Raw genomic sequence first — 26,762 nt, forward strand, 5'->3', positions numbered from 1 at the left:
TTTATTTATTTATTTATTTGAGATGGAGTTTTGCTCTGTTGCCCAGGCTGGAGAGCAGTGACACCATCTCTGCTCACTGCAATCTCCTCCTCCTGGGTTCAAGCTGGTGCCTGCCTATAATCCCAGCTACTCAGGAGGATGAGGAATGAGAATCGCTTGAACTGAAGAGGCAGAGGTTGCAGTGAGCCGAGATCAAGTCACTGCACTCCAACCTGGGCAACAGAGTGAGACACTGTCTTAAAATAATACTAATAGTAATAATAATAATAATATACTATTGAATGAAACACATTAAATCTATTTTGAAAGATCAATGAATTCATAATGATATTTTAAAAAGAGAAAAATAAAACAAAAAAGAAAGAACCATTCGTCATCATCGGAGGCAGCTGTTGCATCAAGTCCTTACTCTAAAAATAGTAGCGATAACAAGGAAAAAATTTATTCTGCCCTAGTCAGTGAGGGAAAGAAGCTCTTCTTTAAGGAAGAATGCCACCTCACAAACATCAAAAGAATGAGCATTAGAACTTTGCAACTCCGAACAAAATAATTGACTCAGACAATTATCATCAATAGATGCTGAAACTGCAAGGTGAAAGGTTCAAGGGAGGCTGGATTTTTAACCTCCGCCTCCTGGGTTCCTGCGATTCAGAAGCAGCCAAGTCATCAGGCCATAGAGAACTTACTGGTTCTGAGAAGAAACGACTTCACAATGGAAGGATCAGGTTGTCACCACCTGAACCCACGAATCAATCTTAGCTTCACTAATGAGACAGCCTTTCATTTTGAGCTTTCTGGTGTGATGCAAGAGCATACTTATAACACCACCTAGGAAGAATTCTTGCCAATAATGTGTAGCCAAAATCTGATCAAACCATAGATTTAGCTTCTGGTTTATAGGAAATACAGGAGATAGAAGGTCAAATTAAATACACCACAAGACATCAAAGTCTAGAAGGTAGACCATTCTACCAGCAAGACAATGGTCCTAGTCGCTTCAACAACCCAATGACCTGGAAAAAGGAGGGAGAACGGGAGTCTAGATTTAAAAAGACTTAAGAGATGAAATCAGGTCAGAAGCCTGATTATAAGTGGCTCACACATGTAATCCCAGCACTTTGGGAGGCTGAGGCAAGCTGATTGCTTGAACCCAGGAGTTCAAGACCAGCCCTGGCAACATAGAAAGAGCCTGTTTCTATTAAAAGTAAAGTTTATTTCATTTCTGTTGTTGTTGTTGTTTTGAGACAGAGCTTTGCTCTTGTCGCCCAGGCTGGAGTACAATGGGGTGATCTCCACTCACTGCAACCTCCGCCTCCAGGGTTCAAGTGGTTCCCCTGCCTCAGCCTCCCGAGTAGCTGGGATTACAGGCGCCCACCACCATGCCCGGCTAATTTTTGTATTTTTAGTAGTGATGGGGTTTCGCCACGTTAGCCAGGCTGGTCTCGAACTCCTGACCTCAGGTGATCTGCCTGCCTCAGCCTCCCAAAGTGCTGGGATTACAGGCGTGAGCCACTGTGCCCGACCAAAAATTAATTTTAAAAAAGAGAGAGAGATATGATAAAATGCGACTTGTGAACATTGACTGGGTCTCGGTTTAAACCAATGGTAAAAGACATTTTGAGGGCAACTGGGGAAATGCAAATATGGAGAATTACATGTTAATAAAGATTCTGTAATCCCAGCACTTTGGAAGGCTGAGGCGGGGGGATCATTTGAGCCTGGGAGTTCAAGACCGGCCTGGGCAATACAGCAAATCCTTGTCACTACAAAAAATAAAAAATAAAATACTACAAAAATTAGCCAGTCATGATGGCATGCACCTGTATTCCCAGGGGGTGACCTACAGATCCACCTCCTGGAGGATGCGGAGGGGGGATCACCTGAGCCCGGGGAGGTTGAGGCTGCAGTGAGCCGTGATTATGCCACCACACTCCAGTCTGAATGACAGAGTGAAACTTGGTCTAAAAATAGAAAAGATCTGGGGCTCATTTTGTTTTGTGTCATGATGGTATTGTGACTGAGTAGTGTTTATTTTTTTAAGAGATGGGGTCTCACTATGTTGCCCAGGCTGGTCTCCGAATTCCTGGGTTGAAACAGTGACTCACACCTGTAATCCCAGCACTTTGGGAAGCCGAGGTATGCTGATTGCTTGAGCCCAGGAGTTCAGAAACTCCATGGCGAAACTCCATGGCTACAAAAAAAAAAAAAAAATTAGCTGGGCATGGTGGTGTGTGCCTGTAGTCCCAGCTGCTTGGTGGGCTGAGGCAGGAGCATCGCTTGAGCCCTGGTTGAGGCTGCAGTGAGCTAACATTGTGCCACTGCACTCCAGCCTGTGTGACAAAGTGAGACCCTGTCCAGACCCTGTCTCAAAAAACAAAAAAGTTGCAAAGTATTGATAATTTTTCTTTTATTAGCTAAGATATATCTATAAAAGAAAACTGCTCTAATATCAGTTATATGACTATCCTCAGATTCCATTTGTATAGGACAGCCAGAATACATGCTTGACTCTCTCATTTTCATTACAAATTTTCAAAATAATAAGTCAGTTCCCTAGTGTATTAGCTGACTATTGCCACATAGCAAATTACCACACTTAGTGGCTTAAAACATTACTCATTTATTACGTGACAGTTTCTGCCAGGTGGGAACCCTAGCAAGCCTTAGCTGTGAGCACTGCTTCGTGGTGTCTCATGGGGCTGTGATCAAGGTGTCTGACAGGGGCCAGGCACGGTGGCTCACACCTGTAAATCTCAGCACTTTGGGAGGCCAAGGTGGGAGGACTCTTTGAGCCCAGGAGTTCGAGACCAGCCTGAGCAACATGGCGAAACCATGCCTCTACAAAAAATAATTATAAAAAATGAGCTAGTTGTGGTGGTACCCACCTGTGGTCCACTACTCAGGAGGCTGAGGTAGGAGGATTGCTTGAGATGGGGAGGTCAAGGCTCCAGTGAGCTCTGATCACGCCACTGCACTCTAGCCTGGGTGATAGAGTGAATGTCTGCCAGGACTTGGGTCTCATTTAAAGGCTCTACTGGGGAAAGGTGTTGCTAGCAGGATTCAGTTCCTCAAGAGTTGTTGGACTGGGGGCCTCCGTGCCTGTCTAGTTTTTGCCCAGAAGCTACTCTCAGTTTCTTGCCTCATGACCCTCCCAGCATAGTAACTTGCTTCTTCATCAAAGCCAGCAAGGCAGGGTGCTAGCAAGACAGCAGCGAGCAACTTACACAGCCTAATCACAGAAATGACATCCCATCACCCTTGCCATCTTCGATGATTAGAAGCAAGCCACCAGATCAGCCTCCCCACACAGGAGTGTTCACACCAGCAGGCGGAATCACCAGGAGCACCTTAGAGCCTACTGGCCACACCTAGCATCCTTCTAAGATGACTGAGGAGTGTCACTCTGTTTCTTTAATATGGCTTGAGTCATAGAAGGATTATTCTGGCTATGTGTGGAGACTCTAAACCAGTGGAGGCTGCATGTGGTAGCTCACACCTGTAATCTCAGCACTTTGGGAGGCTAAGACAGGAGGATTGCATGAGGCCAGGAGCTTGAGAACAGCCCAGGCAACACAGCAGGATCCCATCTCTACAAAATATTTTTTAAAATTAACTGGGCACGGTGGTGTGTAGTCCTGGATACTCAGGAGGCTGAAGCCAGAGGATCCATGAAGCCCAGGAGTTTGAGGCTGCACTGAGCTATGATCACACAACTGCACTCTAGCTTTAGTGACAGCCTGAGACCCTGTCTCAAAGGGGAAAAAAAAAAAGAAATCCCTCCCCAACCTCAAAGATAGAGCCAGGGGAGAAACTACAGAATCAAATGGACCTGCTACAGGCATCCCACAGCTTTATTGTTTACTACTCCAATATTTAACTTTTTTTTTTTTTTTCAAGGCAGGGTCTCACTCTGTCACCTAGGCTGGAGTGCAGTGGTATAATCTCGGCTCACTGCAACCTCTGCCTCCGGGGTTCAAGCGACTCTCCTGCCTCAGCCTCCTGAGCAGCTGGGATTACAGGCATGTGCCACCATGCCTGGTTAATTTTTTATATTTTTAGCAGAGACAGAGTTTCACCATGTTGGCCGGGCTGGTCTCGAACTCCCGACCTCAAATGATCTACCCGCCTCAGCCTCCCAAAGTGCTGGGATTACAGGCATGAGGCACTGCACTCGACCCAATATTTAACATTTCAATATGCTCAGAACCTCACAAATGAAGTAAAAAGGCAAGAAACAGGCTGGGGGGAAACAACAGACAATGGATTTGACCTTTAGAAAAAGCACCCAGTAGAAATCTGCACATCTCTGTTTTTTCCCCTATAAAATGAGGATGATAGTCTCTGTCTCACTGGGCTATCGTGAGGATTAACAGAGTTAGTAGATAGAAAATGCTTAAGACAATGGTTGGCACAGTAAGTGCTACCTAAGTGCAAGCACTTGCTGCTGCTACTGTTATTGTTGTTGAAATTATTATTAGCAACACTTATGTGATCAAACTCTAGGTTTTGTTTCTTTTGGAGTCAGGGTTTCGCTCTGTCACCAGGCTGGAGTGCAGTGGTGCCGATCATGGCGCATTGCAGCCTCAACCTCCTGGGCTCAAGTGATTCTCCCACCTCAGCCTCCCAAGTAGCTGGGACTACAGGTGTGCACCACCATGCCTAGCTACTTTTTCTGTTTGTTGTAGAGACCGGGTCTTGCTACGTTGCTCAGGCTGTTCTCAAACTCCTGGACTCAAGCAATCCTCTTGCCTTGGCCTTCCAAGTGCCGGGATTACAGGCATGAGCCATTGCACCTCTCCTAAACTCTAGTTTTTAAGGCCCCATAATTGTCAACTTCTTTAGGACTGTTTATTTCTAAACCCCTATGTGTAAAAAATAAAAATTTAATTTTAGTTTTAAAAAAATAAAACTTTCTGGCTCATTTTCAGTTGTAAACCCACACTAGTTAGAAAGGGGTTCTCTTTTAGTAGACCAAACCTAGTGAAGGTCTCTTATTTTCCTTCCCAGCATGAACCAGTGATTTCAGGTCACTTAAGTAGCAATTAAATAGTTTCGAAAGTGAATCTGACGCATTAAGCATACAATTGAAAGACTGGGTCATAAATTAAAGCAAGTCCCTCCTATTCTTTTTAAAGATGTAAGCACTATTTATTAGGGTTTTTAATTTTTTAAATACATAAGTGATATCTGAGCATACTCCTTAAAAAAAAATTCATACATCTAAGGATCAAATTCTTCTTGACTACCCTTTTTTTTTTTTTTTTTTTTGAGACAGTGTCTTGCTGCGTCACCCAGGCTGGAGTGCAATGGTGTAATCTCGGCTTACTGCAACCTCCACCTCCCAGGTTCAAGCAATTCTCCTGCTTCAGCATCCCAAGCAGTTGGGACTACAGGTGTATCCACCATCCCCAGCTAATTTCTTGTATTTTTAGTAGAGACGGGGTTTCACCATGTTGGCCAGCCTGATCTGGATCTCCTGACCTCAAGTAATCCACCTGCCTCAACCTCCCAAAGTGCTGAGATTATAGGCGTGAGCCACTGCGTCCAGCCTGAACACGTATTTATCCCTGTTCCCTCCCTTTCTTTGCAGAATTTGATATATATCCTACTATAATTTTTGTCTCTGTATTTTCATATATATCCGTGTGTGTGTGTGTGTGTGTGTGTGTGTGTAGGTATATATACCCATTAAATATTTGGTTTGTATCCTTCTAAAACATTGTTTCTGCATTTATTTTATTTAATTTTTATTATATTTTTTGAGACAGGGTCTCACTCTGCTTCGCAGGCTGGAGTTTGATTGTGAGATCACAGCTCGCCGCACCCACAACCTCCGAGGTTCAGGCGATCCTCTTACCTCAGCCTCTCAAATAGCTGAAACCACAGGCACGCACCACCACCACCCAGCTAATTCTTTTTTCTTTTCTTTTTTTTTTTTTTTTAGTGGAGATGGTTTCACCATGTTGCCCAGGCTGGTCTCGAACTCCTGGACTCAATCCATCCTCCCGCTCTGGCCTCCCAAAGTGCTGGGATTACAGGCGTGAGCTACCGCGCCCAACCTTTGTGCCTGCATTTACATAAACAAATATATATACCCATTCAAACGTATTCTATTGTTTTACAAGGTTTTGTGCAAATACTGTAATGTTACATTGTAGCCGTTGTTCTGCAACTTGTTTTTTTCTCTCACATCCCACATCCAATTCCTCAGCAAATTACGCCAACTCTTCCTGAGCACTGTATCCAGAATCTGGGCACCTCCACAGCTTTCACCCTGCCCCCTGCTCTGCCCTTGGCACCCTTAGTTCATCTTAGTTCATTCTCAGCAATCCCTCTTATTTTTGTATTTTATTTTATTTTATTTTATTTTTTATTATTATTTTTTTGAGACAGAGTCTCGCTCTGTCACCCAGGCTGGAGTGCAGTGGCGCGATCTTGGCTCACTACAAGCTCCTCCTCCTGGGTTCACACCATTCTCCCCCCTCAGCCTCCTGAGTAGCTGGGACTACAGACGCCCGCTGCCACGCCCAGCTAATTTTGTTTTTGTGTTTTTAGTAGAGACAGGGTTTCACCGTGTTAGTCAGGATGATCTCAATCTCCTGACCTCGTGATCTGCCTGCCTCGGCCTCTCAAAGTGCTGGGGTTACAGGCGTGAGCCACTTCGCCCAGCCAATCCCTTTTATTTTTTATTTATTTGAGACAGGGTCTCACTCTGTTGCCCAGGCTGGAATGCAGAGGTGCAATCATAGTTCACTGCAGTGACTCTCCCCGGCTCAGGAAATCCTTCCATCTGTCAGCCTCCTGAGTAGCTGGGACTACAGGCACACTCTACCACGCCTGGCTAATTTTTAAATTTTTTGTTGAGATGCGTTTTCGCCATGTTGCCAAGGCTGGTCTCGAACTCCTGGGCTCAAGTGATCCGCCCATCTTGGCCTCCCAAAGTGCTAAGATTATGGGCATGAGCCACTGTGCCCGGCCGGCAATTCTAATAGAGTGAGACTTATAATGTCTGGGTGCAGTGGCTCATGCCTGTAATCCTAGCACTTTGGGAGCCTGAGGTGGGTGGATCCCTTGAGGTCAGGAGTTCGAGACCAGCCCAGCTAACATGGTGAAACCCCGTCTCTACTAAAAATACAAAAATTAGTAAGGCATGGTGGCAGGTGCCTGTAATCCCAGCTACTCAAGAGGCTGAAGCATGAGAATCGCTTGAACCCAGGAGTTGAAGGTTGTTGCGAACCGAGATTACACCACTGCACTCCAGTCTGGGCAACAGAGGGAGACTCAATCTCAAAAAAAAAAAAAAAAAAAGTGAGACTTATAATCTTTCAGTCAGATCTACCCAAAAGCATCGAAACCAGTGACTCAAACAGTGAACACCCATACTCATAGCAGCGTTATTCACAATCGCCAAAAAGTGGAAACAACCTAAATGTCCATCAACAGATAAATGAACAAACCATGTGGTCTCTACACACAATGGAATATTATTTGGCCTTTTAAAAAGAAGAAAATTCTGGCCGGGCGCGGTGGCTCAAGCCTGTAATCCCAGCACTTTGGGAGGCCGAGACGGGCGGATCACGAGGTCAGGAGACGGAGACCATCCTGGCTAACACAGTGAAACCCCGTCTCTACTAAAAAAATACAAAAACTAGGTGGGCACCTGTAGTCCCAGCTACTCGGGAGGCTGAGGCAGGACAATGGCATAAACTCGGGAGGCGGAGCTGTGTTGCCCAGGCTGGTCTAACTTCTGGGCTCAAGCAATCCTCCTATATCTGCCTCCCAAGTAGCTGGGACTACAGGCACATGCTACCATGCCTAGCTAAATTTTTAAATTTTCGTAGAGATAGGGGAGTCTCACTTTGTTGCCCAAGCTGGTCTCGAACTCCTGGCCTCAAGCAATCCTCCCACCTCAGCCTCATAAAGTGCTGAGATTACAGGTATAAGCCACCGCACCCAGCCCTGGCCTTACTTCATTCTTTTTTATGACCTCAGAGAATTCAGCAGCTTGAAAATGACGGAATATGTATTATCATTCATTTCACCCCTGCACGTTTAGAAAGTTCTTAGCGTAGCACAGTGTTAGAGCCTTTTAAAGTCTCCAAGCCTCAACCTGAACTTTCTCAGGGTTTCTGGATGCAACTGAAAACCTCTGTGGCAAAATCACAGTTTGTTCCCAGATCCTCCTCTTCCCCAGGTCAAGGCCCTAGGAGCTGATTAAATTTTTAGTCTGAGCGAGTGGGAAGAGAAAAATGGAAAAGTATGTGCTCTGAGCTGCCAGGTGAGTCCTGAGCGTCAGGCTGGCTGCGCCCTGTGCGATCTGAGGCTTTGTGGTTGGATTTCTGGGAACAATGTGAAAAAACTGCCAGGCTTGGTAGTGGCCGATTCTTGTGGCCGACTGGCCAGGCTGAGGGAAAGGTCAGGCTGAGGTGACCCGGACATACCGGGAGTAGAGGCCCCACACTCAGTTCCGCTTGGGGCAGAAACAAGAGGCCCAGGCTGGGTATGGGACACAGGGAGAGGGGGTGCCACAGGAATCCAGAGAACTGAGGCCATCCAAGCCAAGCAGGAATAGGAGACTCTTGTCTCACCAAGTCTCCTGACTGCTTATTTTCCAGAAAATCGGGAAATTGACATTTGTATGTGATTTTCTGGTTTTTAAACATTGGTTCGAAAATCTAAAACATGGCAGGTTGACAAAAGCTGGATCTCTCCCGTCCTCTACCCACCCCACTCGAGGGCTGTCAGTGTGCAACTCTGCAGGTTAGCAAAACATTTTGGAACATGGACTTCGTTCTTGTTCTTTGGGTTTCGTGGCTGTTTGGGCAAGTTCCTTGACACCTCCAGGTCTGTGAAATGGGAACAAAAATTTAAAGGGCTGGGGAATATTGGAGACAGAAAGAGGGATAACAAAAAGGATATGGATCGTGTCAGCTGGTATGTTGTGGTCACAGGCAGGGAAGCACCCGGAGCTTACTGTGGCCTGGGGCATTGAGATTGAAGATCCGGGGACAGGCGCAGTGCCTCATGCCTGTAATCCCAGCCCTTTGGGAGGCCGAGGCAGGCAGATCGCGAGGTCAGGAGACCAAGACCACCCTGGCCAACATGGTGAAGCCCCATCTCTACTAAAATACAAAAAATTAGCTGGGCATGGTGGGGCACGCCTGTAGTCCCAGCAACTCAGGAGGCTGAGGCAGGGGAATCGCTTGAACCCGGGAGGCGGAGGTTGCAGTTAGCCAAGATCACGCCACTGCACTCCAGCCTGGCCACAGAGCAAGAATCCGTCTCAAAATTAAAAAAAAAAGAGAAAGAGATTGAAGATCAGGGATCTGCCTTTGATCAATGGAATGAGATAAGGATTCCACCAACCCAGCCAGAGACCCAGCACTGGGGGGCCTCCGGACCTGTAGGTGGCACTGCATCTCTGGGAGTCTCCTTAACCCTCTGTCTCAGGGGGCTGCACATGCCCCAAGCCGTGGCTTCCCTTTCAGGACTTAGGCAGGCAGTTGTCTATCTGAGCCTCACTCACTGTTAGACTTAACATTTGTACTTGTTGTTGTTTACATTCTCAGTTTAGAGCCAGACATTCCAGTCTGTCAAGATTCTGCAAATAGATGTATTAGCTCTTCCTCCTCACTTCCTTCTTTTGCAATTTGGATACAATTTTCACCAGAATCGGCCAGGAGTCTTTTGGTTGCAAGCAACAGATACCCCAAGATTGCTTAGCAAAAAGGAAATTTATAGCCTTATGCATCTGAAATGTCCAGGAGGTAAGGCTAACATCTGGTATGTTTTTAGTTGGGTCAAACAATGATATCGGGATCTAGTTTCTCTTTGTCATCTTTCTGGGTGGAATCCATTATTATACAGCCTATTCCAAAATATAGCTCCCCATCTGAACAACTCCCAAGCCAGTGAAACTCCCTGAGAGCTCAATGAAAGAGTCCTTGTATAGAGTTTCACCAATCAGAGTTGATCTGACTTGGGTCATGTCCCACATATGAACAAATTACTATCCCAAGAGGAATACAAAATGCTAATTAATAGGCCTGGGCCATATCCACCCTGAATGGGGTGGTAATGAATGAAGTCAACACCCCTAAGACCAAAATACAGACTAGCAGTGAAAAAGGAGTGGTGACCCTGGAGCTAAACCAACTGCAGTTCCTGAAGTAGAATGAATGGATATTTGGTGTCCCCAACTCTCCCACACCCCCAAAAAGAATATTCACCTTGTCTTCCATGCGAAGTATTGTGATAGATGGTGGTTATAAAGGGTAATATGGTTTCAACATCTAACACCCCTCTGATTTCTAGGGCTAGATTGGTTGATCTTGGATCCCCTCTCAGACCTCATCTCCTAAAATTGCACTAACCCAAAGAAAGCAAAAGGGCTGTCTTTCCACAATACTACAAAAATATTCAACAGAACATTTTTTTGGCCCTGAGATACCTCCCAAACCAGTCATAAATCCTTTCAGGCATGAATTCATCTGACTCTGCCATAATTCAACCCACGAATCTTAATCCATAAAAAGAGATTTTTTTAAATTTGGCCAAATTAACGCAGGGCAGGTTCTTGGCTTCACTCAAGAAGGAATTCAAGAGCCAGCTAGCTGGTGGTGGAAGAAAACAGCCTTATTGAAGGCAGCAGCAGTGTTAGGGCTCTGTCCCTGCTCCTGCAGAGCAGGGCTACCCCATGACGGCCAGAGCAGCCTAGCAGTCATATTTATACCCACTTTTAATGACATGCTAATTAAGGGGGCAGGTTATTCAGAGATAGCTAGAAAACGGGCGGTAACTTCTGGGTGTTGCCATGACAATGGTAAACTGTAATGGCACTGATGGCCATGTTTTACGGAGAGGTGCTGTTGGTGTCTCTTCCGTGTTTGGCCAGTCTTCAAACTGGTCCAGAGTCAAGTTTTGCCTACTTCCTACCTCAAAATGATCCACAGTGCTAAACAGCTGGCTAAAGTCCATGTGGACGCTGTCTAATGCTGTCAGACTATAGACCCTAACAAAAAGGGGAAAGAAGTTGGTTTTCTCCTCAGGAGGCCAAGTTAACTACAGAGCACAACACTCTTTGTTCATAGTTGCTTAAACATTCATGCCTTAAAACTTGCCAGCCTAACATCAACCAGTCTGGAGTTCCCAGACATCCCAAAATTCCAACTCTCCAACAATGGAAATCATGACACAAAATGAAGATGTCAGTTGCATAAAGCTGGTCACAACAGCACAGTTCCACAGGGCACTCATTCTAAAAATGTCCAACAGGGCCCCGAAGGAAAACCTTCAAAAATAACATATTGGGTTGAACCATATGAAATTGCTATTTTTTTCTTTTTTTTTTTTCTTTTTTGAGATGGAGTCTCACTCTGTCACCTAGGCTGGAGTGCAGTGGCACAATCTTGGCTCACTGCAGCCTCCGCCTCCCAGGTTCAAGTGATTCTCCCACCTCAGCCTCCTGAGTAGCTGGAACTACAGGTGCGCACCACCATGCTTAGCTAATTTTTTGTATTTTAGTAGAGATGGGGCTTCACCATGTTGCCCAGGCTGGTCTCAAACTCCTGAGCTCAGGCAATCCGCCCACCTTGGCCTCCCAAAGTGCTGGGATTACAGGCATTAACCACCCTGCCCAGCCAAAATTGCTATTTTCATAGGTCAATAATAGTCAAATATCAACAATTTTATATGGTCACAACCAAATACACCTGGGAAGCATTGGTTTTCAAAGTGAGGTCCACAGACCCCTGGGAAGTCCCAGAGATCCTTTCAGGAGGAACTGTGAAGTCATACTCACTTTCATAATAATCCTAGGATGTTATTTGCCTTTTTCACATATGGACGTGTTCCCTAACAGTGCAAAAGCAATAGTAGGTCATCACTGGTCATTAGAGAAATGCAAATCAAAACCACAATGAGATACCATCTCACGCCAGTTAGAAAGGCGATCATCAAAAAGTCAGGAAACAACAGATGCTGGAGAGGATGTGGAGAAATAGGAACGCTTTTACACTGTTGGTTGGAGTGTAAATTAGTTCAACCACTGTGGAAGACAGTGTGGCGATTCCTCAAGGATCTAGAACCAGAAATACCATTTGACTCAGCAGTCCCACTACTGGGTATATACCCAAAGGATTATAAATAATTCTGCTATAAAGATACATGCACATGTATGTTTATTGCGGCACTATTCACAATAGCAAAGATGTGGAACCAACCCAAATGCCCATCAATGATAGACTGGATAAAGAAAATGTGGCACATATACACCGTGAAATACTATGCAGCCATAAAAATGGATGAGTTCATGTCCTTTGCAGGAACATGGATGAAGCTGGAAACCGTCATTCTCAGCAAACTAACATAGGAACAGAAAACCAAACACCGCATGTTCTCACTCATAAGTGGGAGTTGAACAGTGAGAACACATGGACACAGGGAGGGGAACATCACACACCGGAGCCTGACAGGGGTGGAGGGCTAGGGGAGAGAGAGCATTAGGAGAAATACCTAATGTAGATGATGGGTTGATGGGTGCGGCAAACCACCACGGCACCTGCATACCTGTGTAACAAACCTGCATGTTCTGCACATGTACACCAGAACTTAAAGTAAAATAACAAAAAAGAAAAAGAAAAAAGAAAAAAGCAATGGTGGGTCAAGTTACATGAAGCTGAATTTACTTCATTTACTTCAACTAAAACAACAGATTGCAGCCGACTGAATATAAGAATCCTGCTATCTCTTTTTAAGCCAAGCATTAAAGAGATTTGCAAAAATGCTTAACAGTGCCCTTCTTCCCACTGACTTTTTTTTTGAAAAATATTTTTTCAGCCAGGCATGATGGCTCACACCTGTTATCTCAGCTCTTTGGGAGGCTGAAGTGGGAAGATTGCTTGAGGCCAGGTATTTGAGAACAGCTTGGGTAACATAGCAAGACTCTGTCTCTAGGGGAAAAAACAAAAAAAAAAAACAAAAAAAACACAACTTTTTCTAATTAGCCAGAAGCAGTGGCACGCACCTTGTAGTCCCAGCTAAGGCAGGAAGATGGCTTCACCCCAAGAGTTGGAGACTGCAGGGGGCTATAATCACACCACTGCACTCTAGCCTGGGCCACAAATTGAGACCCTGTCTCCCTTTACCAAAAAAAAAAGAAAAAAACATAAAAAGCCTTTTATTTATGTCAACAAGTAGTGGGTTTATTAGTTAGAGTGTAATGCATTAATAAATATTTTTAGGTATCAGTTTTAATGTCTTATATGGAAAGTATCATTATATAAACAAAATAATATATATGCCTTAAAAACACACACATGTTTATGTGTGTGTGTGCCTGTGTGTCCCATATAAACAAAAAGTCTCGGGTATTCTATAATTTTTAAAAGTACAGAAGATACCTGGCTGGGCACAGTGGCTCACGCCTGTAATCCCAACACTTTGAGAGTCCTAGGCGCGTGGATCTCTTGAGTCCAGGAGTTCCAGACCAGCCCGGCCAACAAGAAGAAACCCCATCTCTACAAAAAATACAAACAAATTAGCCGGGCATGGTGGTGAGTGCCTGTAATCCCAGCTACTAGGGTGGCTGAGGTAGGAGAATCGCTTGATTCCGGGAGGCGGAGGTTGAGGTGAGCTGAGATCACACCACTGCACTCCAGCCTGGGCAACAGAGTGAGACTCTGTCAAAAAAAAAAAGAAAAAAATACAAAAGATGCTTAAGACAAAAATTTTGAGAATGACTGCATTAGGACAATCTATGGAGAAATACATAGGAAATGAAGTGTTAACGATATTGGCAAAAAAGTGGCTGAAATGATAGTCCTGAAACCTTGATAAGGAGAGAAAAGAAATGGAAGAGAAGATTCGAGGAAATGCGCAAGGCCCGTCAGTGCCCTGACGCTGGAGCACAGGTGTAGCGGGCGCTCCAGAGGGGGCCAGAGGTCCCAACCTCTGGGTGGGCTGTTTGAATTTCTAACGCAAAGATCGGACCTATAGGGGATGACTGAGATTTGGAAGGTCTCCACCTTGGTGGAGGTGGAAGAGGCAGAGGGAAGAACATTCCTGGAAAAAGTGACTGCACGGGTCCCCCTAAAATCACCAACTTGCCCAAAGGACACTGTGTCTGCGGCGGTGTGGACGTGATGGGGGCGCGACTGTACAGGTGAGCGGGATGCTTCGCCGAGGTGAACGCGACAGGTACACGCGTGGGGTGGGATGGAGTGTTCATATATGTGGCATGTGATATGTACTGAGAGGACGTGGGGGACACTCGGATGAGGGGTCTGTGGACATATTCGTGGTGCATGTGGGTATCGCTGATGTCCCAAGGTGAGGAGGGAGAATGCGGAGCGTGTGCGTGCAGGGGGCGTTTAGTGTCCCTGAACGTGGCGTCTGGGGGCTGGAGCTTATTGGGAGGCGAGGGAGGTGGCCGGGGGAGCAAGGACCTTGCGTGTGGCCAGGCCGGTAGCGCCCGGTATGCTCCGCCCGCGGGCGCTCCCGGTGCTTCCCCGCCCCTGAGCCTGCTCCCTCCCCTTCGGTCTCGCCGCGCTCGCCGGGTGTCCCTGCGTCACCACCACTCGGCCGCGGCCGCCAGCTTAGCGCGCACCGCCGCCTCCGCCACCGCCGACAGCACGCGTCCTCCGTGTCCCCGCTCTGCTGCCCGAGCAGGTATGACGGCGACCCCTGGTTCGCACCCGGTCTCCCACGCGCTGCCCAGAGTCCTGCGCGCCGCACCTTCTCCTGTCCAACCCCGGCCAGCGCGCTCCTGTCCCGGCCTCAGTTTCCCACGGGAGGGCGCTTGGGTGCCTATCTGCGGCGCCGAGGACCCGGCCTGGGTACTGAACCGATTGGGGGCGGAGGGGAGAGCTGGAGGCTGGGAAAAACCCCCAGGGTGCGAAAGGCGGGACCGGGCGAGGGTCCCCGGTGTGTCTGGGACCTCAGAGACGGCGGCAAAGTCCTAGCACGGAGTGGGCGGAGCGAGAGGTTGTTCAAGAGGTGACAGCAATGAAACTCGAGAGCGCTTTCTACGTGCTGGGCGCAGCGCAGCAGAGCGCCTCGCTCAAACGACCTAACTTCGCCCCTGTGGGTTGGTTCTCTTGCTGTCCCCATTTTACAGAGGTGCAAACTGAGGGTCAGAGGGTGGGAAAGCTTCCCTAGGTCCCAGGAACAAGTTGCTGAGCTCAGATTTGAACCCAGGCAGTCCGACCCTGGAGCCTACCTCGTCGGCTGTTAGTTGCGACCGGGGGAACGTGGGTTTCTTCTCTAAGCGTCCCATTTGGGGTGATGCTGTGGAGGAGGCCAGATCGGAACGCCCTGCAGTTGTCGGCACTGAGCACTCTGCAGCGCTAAGTTGATGTCTGGAGAATGTTATATGGCTTAGGTGTGCTGTGGAGGGAGAGGGTACACCCGGACATTCTCACTCTAGCATGGAGGAGGAAACTGAGGCACAGAGTTTAGGGAGGAAGCAGCAGAGAGCTCCAGTCCACAAAAGGCACATCTTCCCACTCACTTCCACCAGGGAGTGGGGGCAGAACAACCAAGACTGGCTTTGGTCCCTGGCAGCCCAGCTCTCACAAAGCCGGGTGAATGGGTCTGAAAGCTCCCAGAGACCTGAGCATCCGTGTCTCAGATCCCAGCATCCATGAGTGACCCAACCTGCCTACCCACTGAACTGTGTAATTGCATGCAGAACACAGGGATCCATTCTTCCTCCTCTGTAATCCTCCACCCCTGCTCTCCCAGCTCCCCAAAGGGAACCACCTTCATAATTTGGGGTGTTTCCTTCTAGACGTTTTCCTCCACCTACACAGTCGTATATACAGAGCCATAGAAAATACGTAAAATACTAAGTAATGTTGAAGGCGGATGTTTAATGGAAATGGTACAACCCTTGGGAGGCTCAGGCAGGCGGATCACTTGAGGTCAAGAGTTTGAGACCAGCCTGGCCTACATGGTGAAACCCCATCTCTAAAAAATAAAAAAAAAAAGAAGCCGGGCATGGTGGCATGTGCCTGTAATCCCAGTTACTCAGGAGGCTGAGGCAGGAGAATCGCTTGAACCTGGGAGGTGGAGGTTGCAGTGCGCTGAGATGGCACCATTGCACTCTAGCCTGAGTGAAAGAACAAGACTTTGTTTCAAAAAAATAGAACTAGAAGTAGAAATGGTATAACCCACCTATGTCATTCTGCACCTTAAGCCCTCTCATCTCCAGTTATCCATGCTGCTGCATATAAACCCAGCTTAGTTATTTAAATTGCTGCATGGATTCCCACCATGGATAATGCCTACCGATGGGAATTTAGGTGACAAAAATGTTCAGGTTGGTTTTTTTTTTAGTCTCTTCTATAAATTGTTATCCCGGGGTTAAGTTCAATGTCCTGTTCTTTATCCTAAACTAACTTCACAGGATCTGAATTTAGGGGAAGAGGTCCTCTCTTTTCCACTGCTCACATACAGACCCATACATGCACGCACACACACACACACACACATATGCACATATATGTGTACACATGCATGTTCACACACAAGCACACACATGCACACATACGTGAGACATACACACAAGCATGTGTACATGCATCCATACACATACACAGGTGCGTGCACACACCTCTATTCTGTCTATGGCCAAGGACAAACTCTAGCTGCAGTCTCTGCTGGTCCCAAAGGCTGGCACTCAGTCAGGCCACTAGCTCTGCCTGGCCATGCCCCAGTGGGCAGAGGTTCCATCAGGGCTACCTCCAGGGTTTCTCTATAGATGCCCCCCAAAGCCAAACTCACCCTCCAATAGCAGACAAAAGGAGTTGAGAACCACAGACTGGCAGATTGGACTGTCCAGGGTCCCATTTGTGTACCACAAACTTTGTAGGTCCAGGCTGTGGTGTGAAGACAGCGTGTTTTTTGTAGACTGCATGACAGGACCCTTAAAACTTTGGTGGAACCCATGATTCGGGATGATGAAAAGCTAGAATCAGAGACACTACGTTAGAATCCCAGCTTCACCACTTCCTACTTCAGGCAATTCCCTTCCCCTCCCTGAGTCATAGTTTTCACATCTGTAAAATGGGCATGATGATAATGGCACCCTCCCCAAACTGTTAGGTGGATTAGTGGGGTGATGTAAACAAAACGTAGCGACTCATCCGCATCAGTGAGCGGGAAGTCTTTTCCTGAACAGGGGAGACCTGGAGATGGCCCTGGGGCAGGGGTGATGCCTACAGCCGCTGTTTGTGACTTCATCCACACCCCAAGTGCAGACCAGAGGGTCCTGAGCACTGAGTCCTGAACCAAAGAAGAGATTTCGGCTTGTTGAGAGCCAAGCCCAGCTCACTGTGGAGTCCAGAAGTGTCATGTTACTTACAAAGGGTCTAAGGTGTGCCTGGTCCTGAGTTAAGACACAGAAACAAAGTGAGCTGAGATGCTCCCCTTTGGAATATAGGAGACAGCAAAAGTCACAAGGAAGGCCTGTGGACTTTCAAATTTTTAGATTATTCCCAAGATTTTAAAAATCAGTTCATGTAAGACTCCATATTTCTGGATCCTCTTGAGATATCAGTAAAGCTGGCAATGGCCAGGCATGGTGGCTCACACCTGTAATCCCAGCACTTTGGGAGACCAAGGAGAGTGGGTTGCTTAAGCTTAGGAGATCAAGACCAGCTTGGGCAACATGGCAAAAACCCGTCTCTACTATATCTATATCTATATCTATATCTATATCTATATCTATATGTATCTATCTATATATATGCTGTGTGTGTGTGTATATATATATATATATAGGCTGGGTATGGCGGCATGTACCTACAGTCCCAGCTACGGGGGAAGCTGAGGTGAGAGGCTCTCCTGAGCCCAGGAGGTTGAGACTATAGTGATCTGTGATCACATAATTATACTCCAGCTTGGGCAACAGAGTGAGACCCTGCCTCAGAAAAGGAAAAGAAAGAAAGAAAAGAAAAGCTGGCAACTCCAGGCCGGACATTCAGCTGCCCCCTTACGTGGAGCAGGCACCTTGCAGGGCATGACAGTCACTACCTGGCCCACCCCTCATTCATAAAGGGCAGCTAATATAAAAGGTAACACCACAGACTCCACAGCCAGTCTCTATCTCCCAGCTATGCAGTGGATTAATTACAAGTTTCAGGCCAGGCGCAGTGGCTCACACCTGTAATCCCAACACTTTGGGAGGCTGAGGCAGGTGGATCACCTGAGTTCAGGAGATCGAGACCAGCTTGGCCAACATGGTGAAACCCCGTCTCTACTAAAAATACAGAAATTGGCTGGGCGTGGTGGTGGGTGCCTGTTATCTCAGCTACTTGGGAAGCTGAGGTGGGAGAATCACTTGAACCCAGGAGGCAGAGATTGCAGTGAGCCAAGACTGCACCATTGCACTCCAGCCTGGGAGAAAAGAGTGAAACTCTGTCAAAAAAAAAACAAAAAAAAAAGAAAAGAAAGAAAGCAACCCATGTTTCAGGCAAATTGTTTAGCATTTTTTGCGACTCCATTTCCTTACATGTAAAAGAGGCATAATAAATAGCATTTGCCTCAAACGGTTATGCTGGGCCTTAAATGAGTCAACACACATGAACCCCTTAGCACAGTGCCTGACTCAAGTAAGCACTGTCTAACCATTGCTGATGCTGATGCTGATAATAGCTGATAACGGTGCCTGCCTGCCTGGCCCCTGTAACAGTGGATTTATACTCCAATTATATTCCTTATAAAATGTAGTAGGAATATAGTAAGGGAGGAAGGAAGGAAAGTAACACTTTGAGTCCCTTCTTCAAATAAGATGCTGCAATACGTTTTCTGGCCAAGGACAAGAAAGGAACGTTTCAAGGAACGGTTCAAAGAGAAGGGCTTTTTAAGGTGGGTTTTAAAGGATGAATAGGAGTTCTTCTGGAGCAGTGGAGTGAGAAAAGCATTCCATACAGAGGAAACAGCCTTTACAAAAGCCTAGAGGCATGACCAAAGGAAGCATGTTTAAGAAGTGATGTAGTCTATTGTCACTTTGTAGTAGGGTGAGTAGGAGGAAAGACAGGAAGATGTATCTGAAAAGTGAGAAAAGGAACTTGAGGCCGTGATGGGGCGTGAGGCAGGAATAGGGATGAGCATTTCTTGAGTAACTACTGTGTGCAGGTGCTCTTCTAGTCATCACCCCTGTAGTCATAATGCCCTGGGAGTCGCTTTTTGTGATCTCCATTCTACAGATGAGTTAGACTGAGGCTCAAGAAGAGTAAACCACTTGCCCAAAATCTTGCAGTGGGTCAGGGGTAGAACTGGAGTTGGACACCAAATCTGTCTGATTCAAAGCCCGTGAGCCCTTGCTGAGCCTCAGTTTTCTCACTGTAAAGTGGAACTAGTACTAATAAAACCCACTCCACGGGTGTGCTGGGAGGGTTCAATGACAGAATGAATGCATAGTCCCTAGCACACAGCAACTGTTACCATTATTTTGACTGGAATGAAGCCTGTGTTCCTTTTTTGGGGGGCAGGGGGAGACAGAGTTTCATTCTTGTCACCCAGGCTGGGGTGCAATGGTGTGATCTTGGCTCATTGCAACCTCCACTTCCCGGGTTCAAGCAATGCTCCTGCTTCAGCCTCCCAAGTAGCGGGATTACAGGAGCCCGCCACCATGCCCAGCTAATTTTTGTATTTTTAGTAAAGACGAGGTTTCACTATGTTGGCCAGGCTGGTCTCAAACTCCTGACTTCAGGTGATTCACCCACCTCGGCCTCCCAAAGTGCTGGGATTACAGGGGTGAGCCGTCACACCTGGCTGCCTGTGCTCCTTTAAACCCCTTGGCCTCACATGGTGGACCAGCCTCAGATGGGGGAACCCAGGGAGTGAATGACCTAGGCCAGTGGGTCTCAAAGTGTAGTCCCCTCACCAGCAGCATAATCATCACCTGAGCTTATTGGAAATGCCAGGCGCAGTGGCTATCGCCTGTAATCCCAACTGCTTGCAAGGCTGAGGCAGAAGGACCACTTGAACCCAGGAGTTTGAGACCAGCCTAAGCAACATAGCAAGATTCTACAAAAAATTCAAAAATTAGCTGGGTGTAGTGGCACATGCCAGTAGTCCCAGCTACTTGGGAGGCTGAGGTGAGAGGATTGCTGGAGACCAGGAGGTTGAGGCTGCAATGAGCTATGATCACCTGATTGCACCCCAGCCTGGGCAACAGAGAGCGAGACCTTTGTTCAAAACATAATGAATTCATTGAAAAGATAGAAAGAAATGGCAGATTCTCAGTCAGGTGTGGTGGCGCATGCCTTGTAGTCCCAGCTACTCACAAGACTGAAGTGGAAGGATTGCTTGAGCCCGGGAGTTTGAAGCTGCAGTGAGCTATGATCACCGGGCTAGACTCCAGCCTGGGTGACAGAGCAAGACTCTGTCTCTAAAAAAGTAAAAAGAAAGAAAGACATGCAGAGTACAAGCCAGGTGCAGTGGCTCCCACCTGGAATCCCAGCAGTCAGGGAGGCTGAGGTGAGAGGACCAATTGAGGCCAGGAGTTGAAGACCAGACTGAACAACGTAGCAAGACTCCATCTCTGCACAAAATTAAAAATTAGCCAGGCATGGTGGTGCACACCTGTAGCGCTAGCTACTCTGGAGGCTGAGGCAGAAGGGTTGCTTGAGCTCAGGAGTTTGAGGCTGCAATGAGGCATGATCATGCCATTGTACTCCAGCCTAGGTGACAGAATAAGGCCCTGTCTCTAAAAAACAGAAATGCAGATGCTCACACCCATCCCAGACTTCCCACATCAGAGACTCTCAAAATGAGCCTGGCAATCTGTATTTTATTTTAGTTTATTATTTTATCTTTTCTTATTTGTTTATTTATTTTGAGACAGAATCTGACTCTGTCAGCCAGGTTGGAGTGTAGTGGCACGAACTTGGCTCACTGCAACCTCTACCTTCTGGGTTCAAGCGATTCTCCTGCCTCAGCCTCCCAAGTAGCTGGGACTACAGGCGCCCACCCTGACACCCAGCTAATTCTTGTATTTTTTGTAGAGATGGGGTTTCACCATGTTGGCCCGGCTGGGCTCGAACTCCTAACCTCAAGTGATTCACCTGCCTTGGCCTCCCAAAGTGCTGGGATTACAGGCATGAACCACCACGCCTGGCCACAATCTGTATTTTAATAAGCTCTCTCAGTGATTCTGATGGACATTCAAGTTTGAGAACCACTGGCCTAGAGTAAAACTTCAAATCAGATCTCCTCCAGCCACCTGTATCTGCCTCAAACTAGAAGGGAGGGTGGATGGTGCAGAGTTCTGTCCTCAGCAAAGACATAATCTGGAGGGTATGTCAAAAGATAAAGGCATGTCCCTCTCGGCCCTGGAGCTTGGAAGAAACCATTTTTTTTTACAGATAGAAAAATTGCTAAGGGAGCTGGTGGAGTTCCTAGAACTATTATTCTTCCAAATTTGCTCAACATCCTAGACTTACAGCTTCCAGTCTGCCCCTCCTTGAGGGCCTGGGGCAAACTTGACTTTTAGAGGAGCTGCTTCCTAGTGAGGACTGCCCCTGACAGCTGAAGACCTGCCCCCACCCCACTGCAACTGTATTAGTTAGGGCTCTCTAGAGGGATAGAACTCATAGGATGGATGGATAGATGGATGGATGGATGGATAGATAGATAGATAGATAGATAGATAGACAGACAGACAGACAGACAGACAGACAGACAGACAGATAGATAGATAGATAGATAGATAGATAGATAGATAGATAGATAGATAAAGGGGAGTTTATTAAGTATTAACTCACATGATCACAAGGTCCCACAATAGGCTGTCAGCAAGCTGAGGAGCAAGGAAGCCAGTCCGAGTCCCAAAACAGAACTTGGAGTCCGATGTTTGAGAGCAGGAAAGGTACAGCATGGGAGGAAAACGTAGGCTGGGAGCCTAGGCCAGTCTAGCCTTTTCACATTTTTCTCCCTGCTTTATATTCCAGCAGCTCTGGCAGCTGATTAGATGGTGCCCACTCAGATTAAAGTGGGTCTGCCTTTCCTAGCCCACTGACTCAAATGTTAAATGTTAATCTCCTTTGGCAGCACCCTCACAGACACACCCATCAATACTTTGCATGCTTCAATCCAATCAAGTTGACAGTGTTAACCATCACAACCACCTTATAAAGAGCCTGTTCTTAGAGGCTCCTCTGTGCCTGTGGGCCTTCTCTCTTGGCCCCCATGAAAACACGGTTCAAGGCACAAGTCCCAGGCAGTAGGAAATGATCTCAACTCTACAAGAGGACTATTAAGGAGGCCCCAGGTCAAGCCCAGGTTGGGGACAGTCATATCCTGCAGATGATCTCAAATCAAGAAGCAGGCCCCTCCACACATCCTCTGTGAAGCACTGATTAAGAATCAGAAGGACAAGGTGTGGTGGCTCACACCCATAATCCCAGCACTCAGGGAGGCTGAGCTAAGAGGACTGCTTGAGGCCAGGAGCTTGAGACCAGCCTGGGCAGCATAGTGACACCCTGTCTGTATTTTAAAAATAAAAACAACAATTTTATTTTGAAGGCTTTGCCTTCAAGATTGCTGGGTCTGACTACATAAAAGTTAATATGCTCTGCATGACCAAAAAAAAGAAAAAAAACAGCCACATAAACTCAGGCATTCCAAGCTAGTTAAAATATTTGCCACTGTTATGACCAAGAATTATTTTATGGATAGGGTTCTTGCAGGCTGAGCGCAGTGACTCATGGCTGTAATCCCAGCACTTTGGAAGACCAAGGTGGGAGGATTGCTTGCTTGAGGCCAGGAGTTTGAGACCAGCCTGAGCAATATAGTGAGACCCCATCTCTATAAAAAAGAATGATTAGCCAGGCATAATGGCACATGCCTATAGTCCCAGCTACTTGGGAGGCTGAGGCAGGAAGATGGCTTGTGCCTGGGCATTGGAGGCTGCAGCAAGCTATGATTGCACCACTGCACTCCAACTTGGGCAACACAGCGAGACCCTGTCTCAGGAGAAAAAGAAATGTGTTCTTGCAAATCAAAGACTAAATACTCCACCCAAAAAGTTAAAGAGCAAAGGCTATAATGTGGTTGATCGTAGGAAAAGAAGTATACATTGAATTCACACAGATGAAAAAATTCTCAACTGCACTCCAAGGAAAGAAAACCACAATGATTGTTTTCAACCTGTCAGGTTGTCGAGTAACACTCAGTGTTGATGAAGATGCAGGAAAACCAAGACTCTCAAATTCAGTTGGTGAGGGTACAAATTGGTGCAAGTTCCTGGCCTAAGTCACACCATGGCCCAGCCTCAGATGAGTGAGCCCAGGGAGTGAATGGCCTAGGCCGGTGGTCAGGGTGCAAATTGGTGCAAGCTCTTCCCCTAATTCTGAGGGCAGTTAGGCAAACATGTCAACACTGAAGATGCACATATGCTATGAATCTGACATTTCACCTGCAGGAATTGATTCCGTGGTTATCTCTGCATTGGACACAACGTGTTAGAACAAGGATATTCAGCACTGTGAGAACAAGTGATTGGAACTATTTAAACTGTCCATCAGAAAGGAACTAAGTTCTGTAAGTGTTGCAACAGCCACATAAAAGACTGGGAGGCAGCCATTAAAAAGAAAACAGTAACTCTCTATAAAGGGATGTGAGGCCAGACCGGGTGGCTCATGCCTGTAATCCCAGCACTTTGGGAGGCCCAGACGGGTGGATCACCTGAGGTCAGCAGTTCGAGACTAGCCTGATCAACATAGTGAAACCCCCGTCTCTACTAAAAATACAAAAATTAGCCAGGCGTGGTTGTGGGTGCCTGTAATCCCAGCTACTTGGGAGAGTGAGGTAGGAGAATTGCTTGAACCTGGGAGGCGGAGGTTGCAGTGAGCTGAGATCGTGCCACTGCACTCCAGCCTGGGCGACAGATGAAACACCGTCTCAAAAAACAAAAAAAAAAAAAGTGATGTGAAACAATCTTCCAGATGTATTGCTAAAAGAGAATGTGTATATATACATGCACATTAAAATCTAGAGTACACACCGGAAGCTAGTAATAGTGTTTCCTTTTTCAGAGGTGGAACTGTGGGTCTTAGGTGAAAAGGAGACTAATTTTTCATTACATACAATTTGGCATTCTTCACTTTTTTTTTTTTTTGCCCCATACATTTATTATATTATAGTTATAAATTATAGCCACACGCCTTCTTATTTAAAACAAGCATAACAGCCAGGTGCAGTGGTTCTGGGAGGTCGAGGTGGGTGGATCACCTGAGGTCAGGAGTTTGAGACCACCCTGGCCAACATGGTGAAACCCCATCTCTACTAAAAGTACAAAAATTAGCCGGGCGGGTGGCAGAGGCCTGCAATCCTAGCTACTTGGGAGGCTGAGGCAGGAGAATTGCTTGAACCCGGAAAGTGGAGATTGCAGTGAGCTGAGATCACACCAGTACTCCAGCCTGGGCAACAAGAGCAAAACTCCATCTCAAAAAAATAAAAAAAAATAAGTAAATAAAAATAAAACAAGCATAATGTTGGAACAAGGTGGCTGAGTGCGGTGGCTGACGCCTGTAATCCCAATAAACTTTGGGAGGCCAAAGAGGGGGGATTGCTTGAGGCCAGGAATTTGAGAACAGCCTGGGCAACATAGTGAGACTGTGTCTTAAAAAAAAAAAAAAAACCAAAAGACAAAAGAAATAAGCTGAATTCCTTTTGACACCACTCAATTATACATTATGCTTTCAAATTTAAAAAATATTACCTTTTTTAAAAAGTAGAGGCTTTCATCACAAAAAGACAAATATATGATTCTACTTATGTGAAGTAACTAGAATAGGAAAATTCGTAGAGACAGAAAATAGAATAGAGATTATGAGGACTGGGGGATGGGGGGTTATCACTTAATGGGTACAGAGTCTCATTCTGTTTGGGATGATGAAAAAGTTCTGGAAATGCACACCTGTAATCCCAGCACTCTGGGAGGCCAAGGTGGGCGGATTGCTTGAGCCAGGAGTTCAAGATCAGCCTGGACAATATGGTGAAACCTCATCTCTGCAAAAAAGTACAAAAAAATAGCTGGGTGTGATGGTGTGAACCTATAGTTCCAGCCACTTGGGAGGCTGAGGTGGGAGGATCGCTTGAACCCAGGAGGTTGAGGCTGCAGTGGGCCATGATAGCACCATTGCACTCCAGCCTGGGTCACAGAGTGAGACCCTATCTCAAAAAAACAAAAAAAAAAGTTCTGGAAATGGATACTGATAGTGGTTGTAGTGTACTTAATGCCACTGAAGTGTATGCTTGCAGTTGGTTAAAATGATAAATTTTATGTTATATATTTTGCCACAGTAAAAAAAATTGGGGGATGCAAAAACAAAAACAAAATCAAAAACAAAAACCTAGGGGCTTTGACATCAGAATGCTTGGGCTGTAGTCTTTGGTTCTATCACTTCTCAGCTGTGTTTACTTGATCAAGCGGCTCGACCTCGTTAAGCCTCAGTTTTCCCATCTGTGAAATGGGGCTGCCTAACAGTGCTGGCCTCACAAAAATCCTGCAGGGATTCAATTATTCCATCCATACAAAATGCTCTCTCTGCATGCCTGAGGCTCTTGTAGGAGGTCAGGATTAGGAGAGTAGGGAGGCTGGAATCAGCAATTGGACCAAATACTACAAGCAGCAGATTCAGGTGGAGCAGGGACCTAGGGAATTTGTAAAAGCATCAGGTCTGGGCTGGGCGCGGTGGCTCACACCTGTAATCCCAGCACTTAGGAGGCTGCAGTGGATGGGTCTCTTGCACCCAAGAGTTCAAGACCAGCCTGGGCAACATGGCAAAACCCAGTTTCTACAAAAAATACAAAAATTAGCCAGGTGGAGTGGCATGTGCTTGTAGTCCCAGCTACTTGGGAGGCTGAGGCAGGAGGATCACTTGAACCCCAGGGGCAGAGGTTGCAGTGAGCCAAGATCATGCTGCTATACTCTAGCCTGGGCAACAGAAGTTAAAAACCCGGTGTCCAAAAAAAAAAAAAAAAAATGAAGTCTGAATTTTTATATCATTTTGCATTTGCAAAATTAAAAAGAAATTGTGTTTCCATAATGTAAACTGCAAAATGGAGATTCGAACAAAATCTTGTTGGCTGATGGGAGTACATAAAAGATGCAGCGATTCTTTACCTGGGGGCTACTAACCTGGACTGCTGGCTCTGCCACTTATTAGCTGGGTGACCTCAGGCAAGTTACTTAATTTCTCTGTCCTTCAATTTTCTCATCTGTAAATGGGAGATGATAAGATTCTCACTTCATAAGAAATGTTATGAGGATTAAATGTGTCAAGTGCTTAGAACACTGCCCAGCAAACGGTAAGGCCTAAATAAGTGTGTTAAATAAATGAACTTCAAATAAACCTGAAAGTCTTTTTGTTTTTTGTTTTGTTTGAGACAAAGTCTCGCTCTGTTGCCCAGGCTGGAGTGCAGTGGCACAATCTTGGCTCACTGCAACCTCCTCCTCTCCAGTTCAAGTGATTCTCAGGTCTCAGCTTCCCAAGTAGCTGGGATTACAGGCACGTGCCACCACGCCCGGCTCATTTTTGTGTTTTTAGTAGAGACTGGGTTTCACCAGGCTGGTCTTGAACTCTGGACCTCCGCCTGCCTCGGCCTCCTAAAGTGCCGTGATTACAGGCGTGAGCCACCTGGCCCGGCCTAAGTTGAGGCTTTTTTTTTTTTTTTTTTCTTTTCGAGACAGAGTCTCACTCTATCGCCCATGCTGGAATGCAGTGGCACGATCTCAGCTCACTGCAACATTT

At 46.5% G+C, this 26,762-nt stretch overlaps 1 protein-coding gene across 1 annotated transcript in view; it reads left to right on the forward strand.

Annotated features, from left to right (window-relative positions):
- The first annotated feature begins 16,216 nt into the window (after positions 1-16,216).
- SCNN1B (sodium channel, non voltage gated 1 beta subunit) overlaps positions 16,217-26,762 on the forward strand; it is a 92,875-nt gene continuing 82,329 nt past the window's right edge. The window contains exon 1 of the mRNA XM_011987960.1: positions 16,217-16,318. Coding sequence (XP_011843350.1) covers positions 16,280-16,318 — 39 coding nt within the window. The 5' untranslated portion in view covers positions 16,217-16,279. The remainder of the gene's footprint in view (positions 16,319-26,762) is intronic.

Source organism: Mandrillus leucophaeus, unplaced genomic scaffold, assembly GCF_000951045.1.
Source record: "Mandrillus leucophaeus isolate KB7577 unplaced genomic scaffold, Mleu.le_1.0 Scaffold32, whole genome shotgun sequence".
NCBI classification, from domain to species: Eukaryota; Metazoa; Chordata; class Mammalia; order Primates; family Cercopithecidae; genus Mandrillus; species Mandrillus leucophaeus.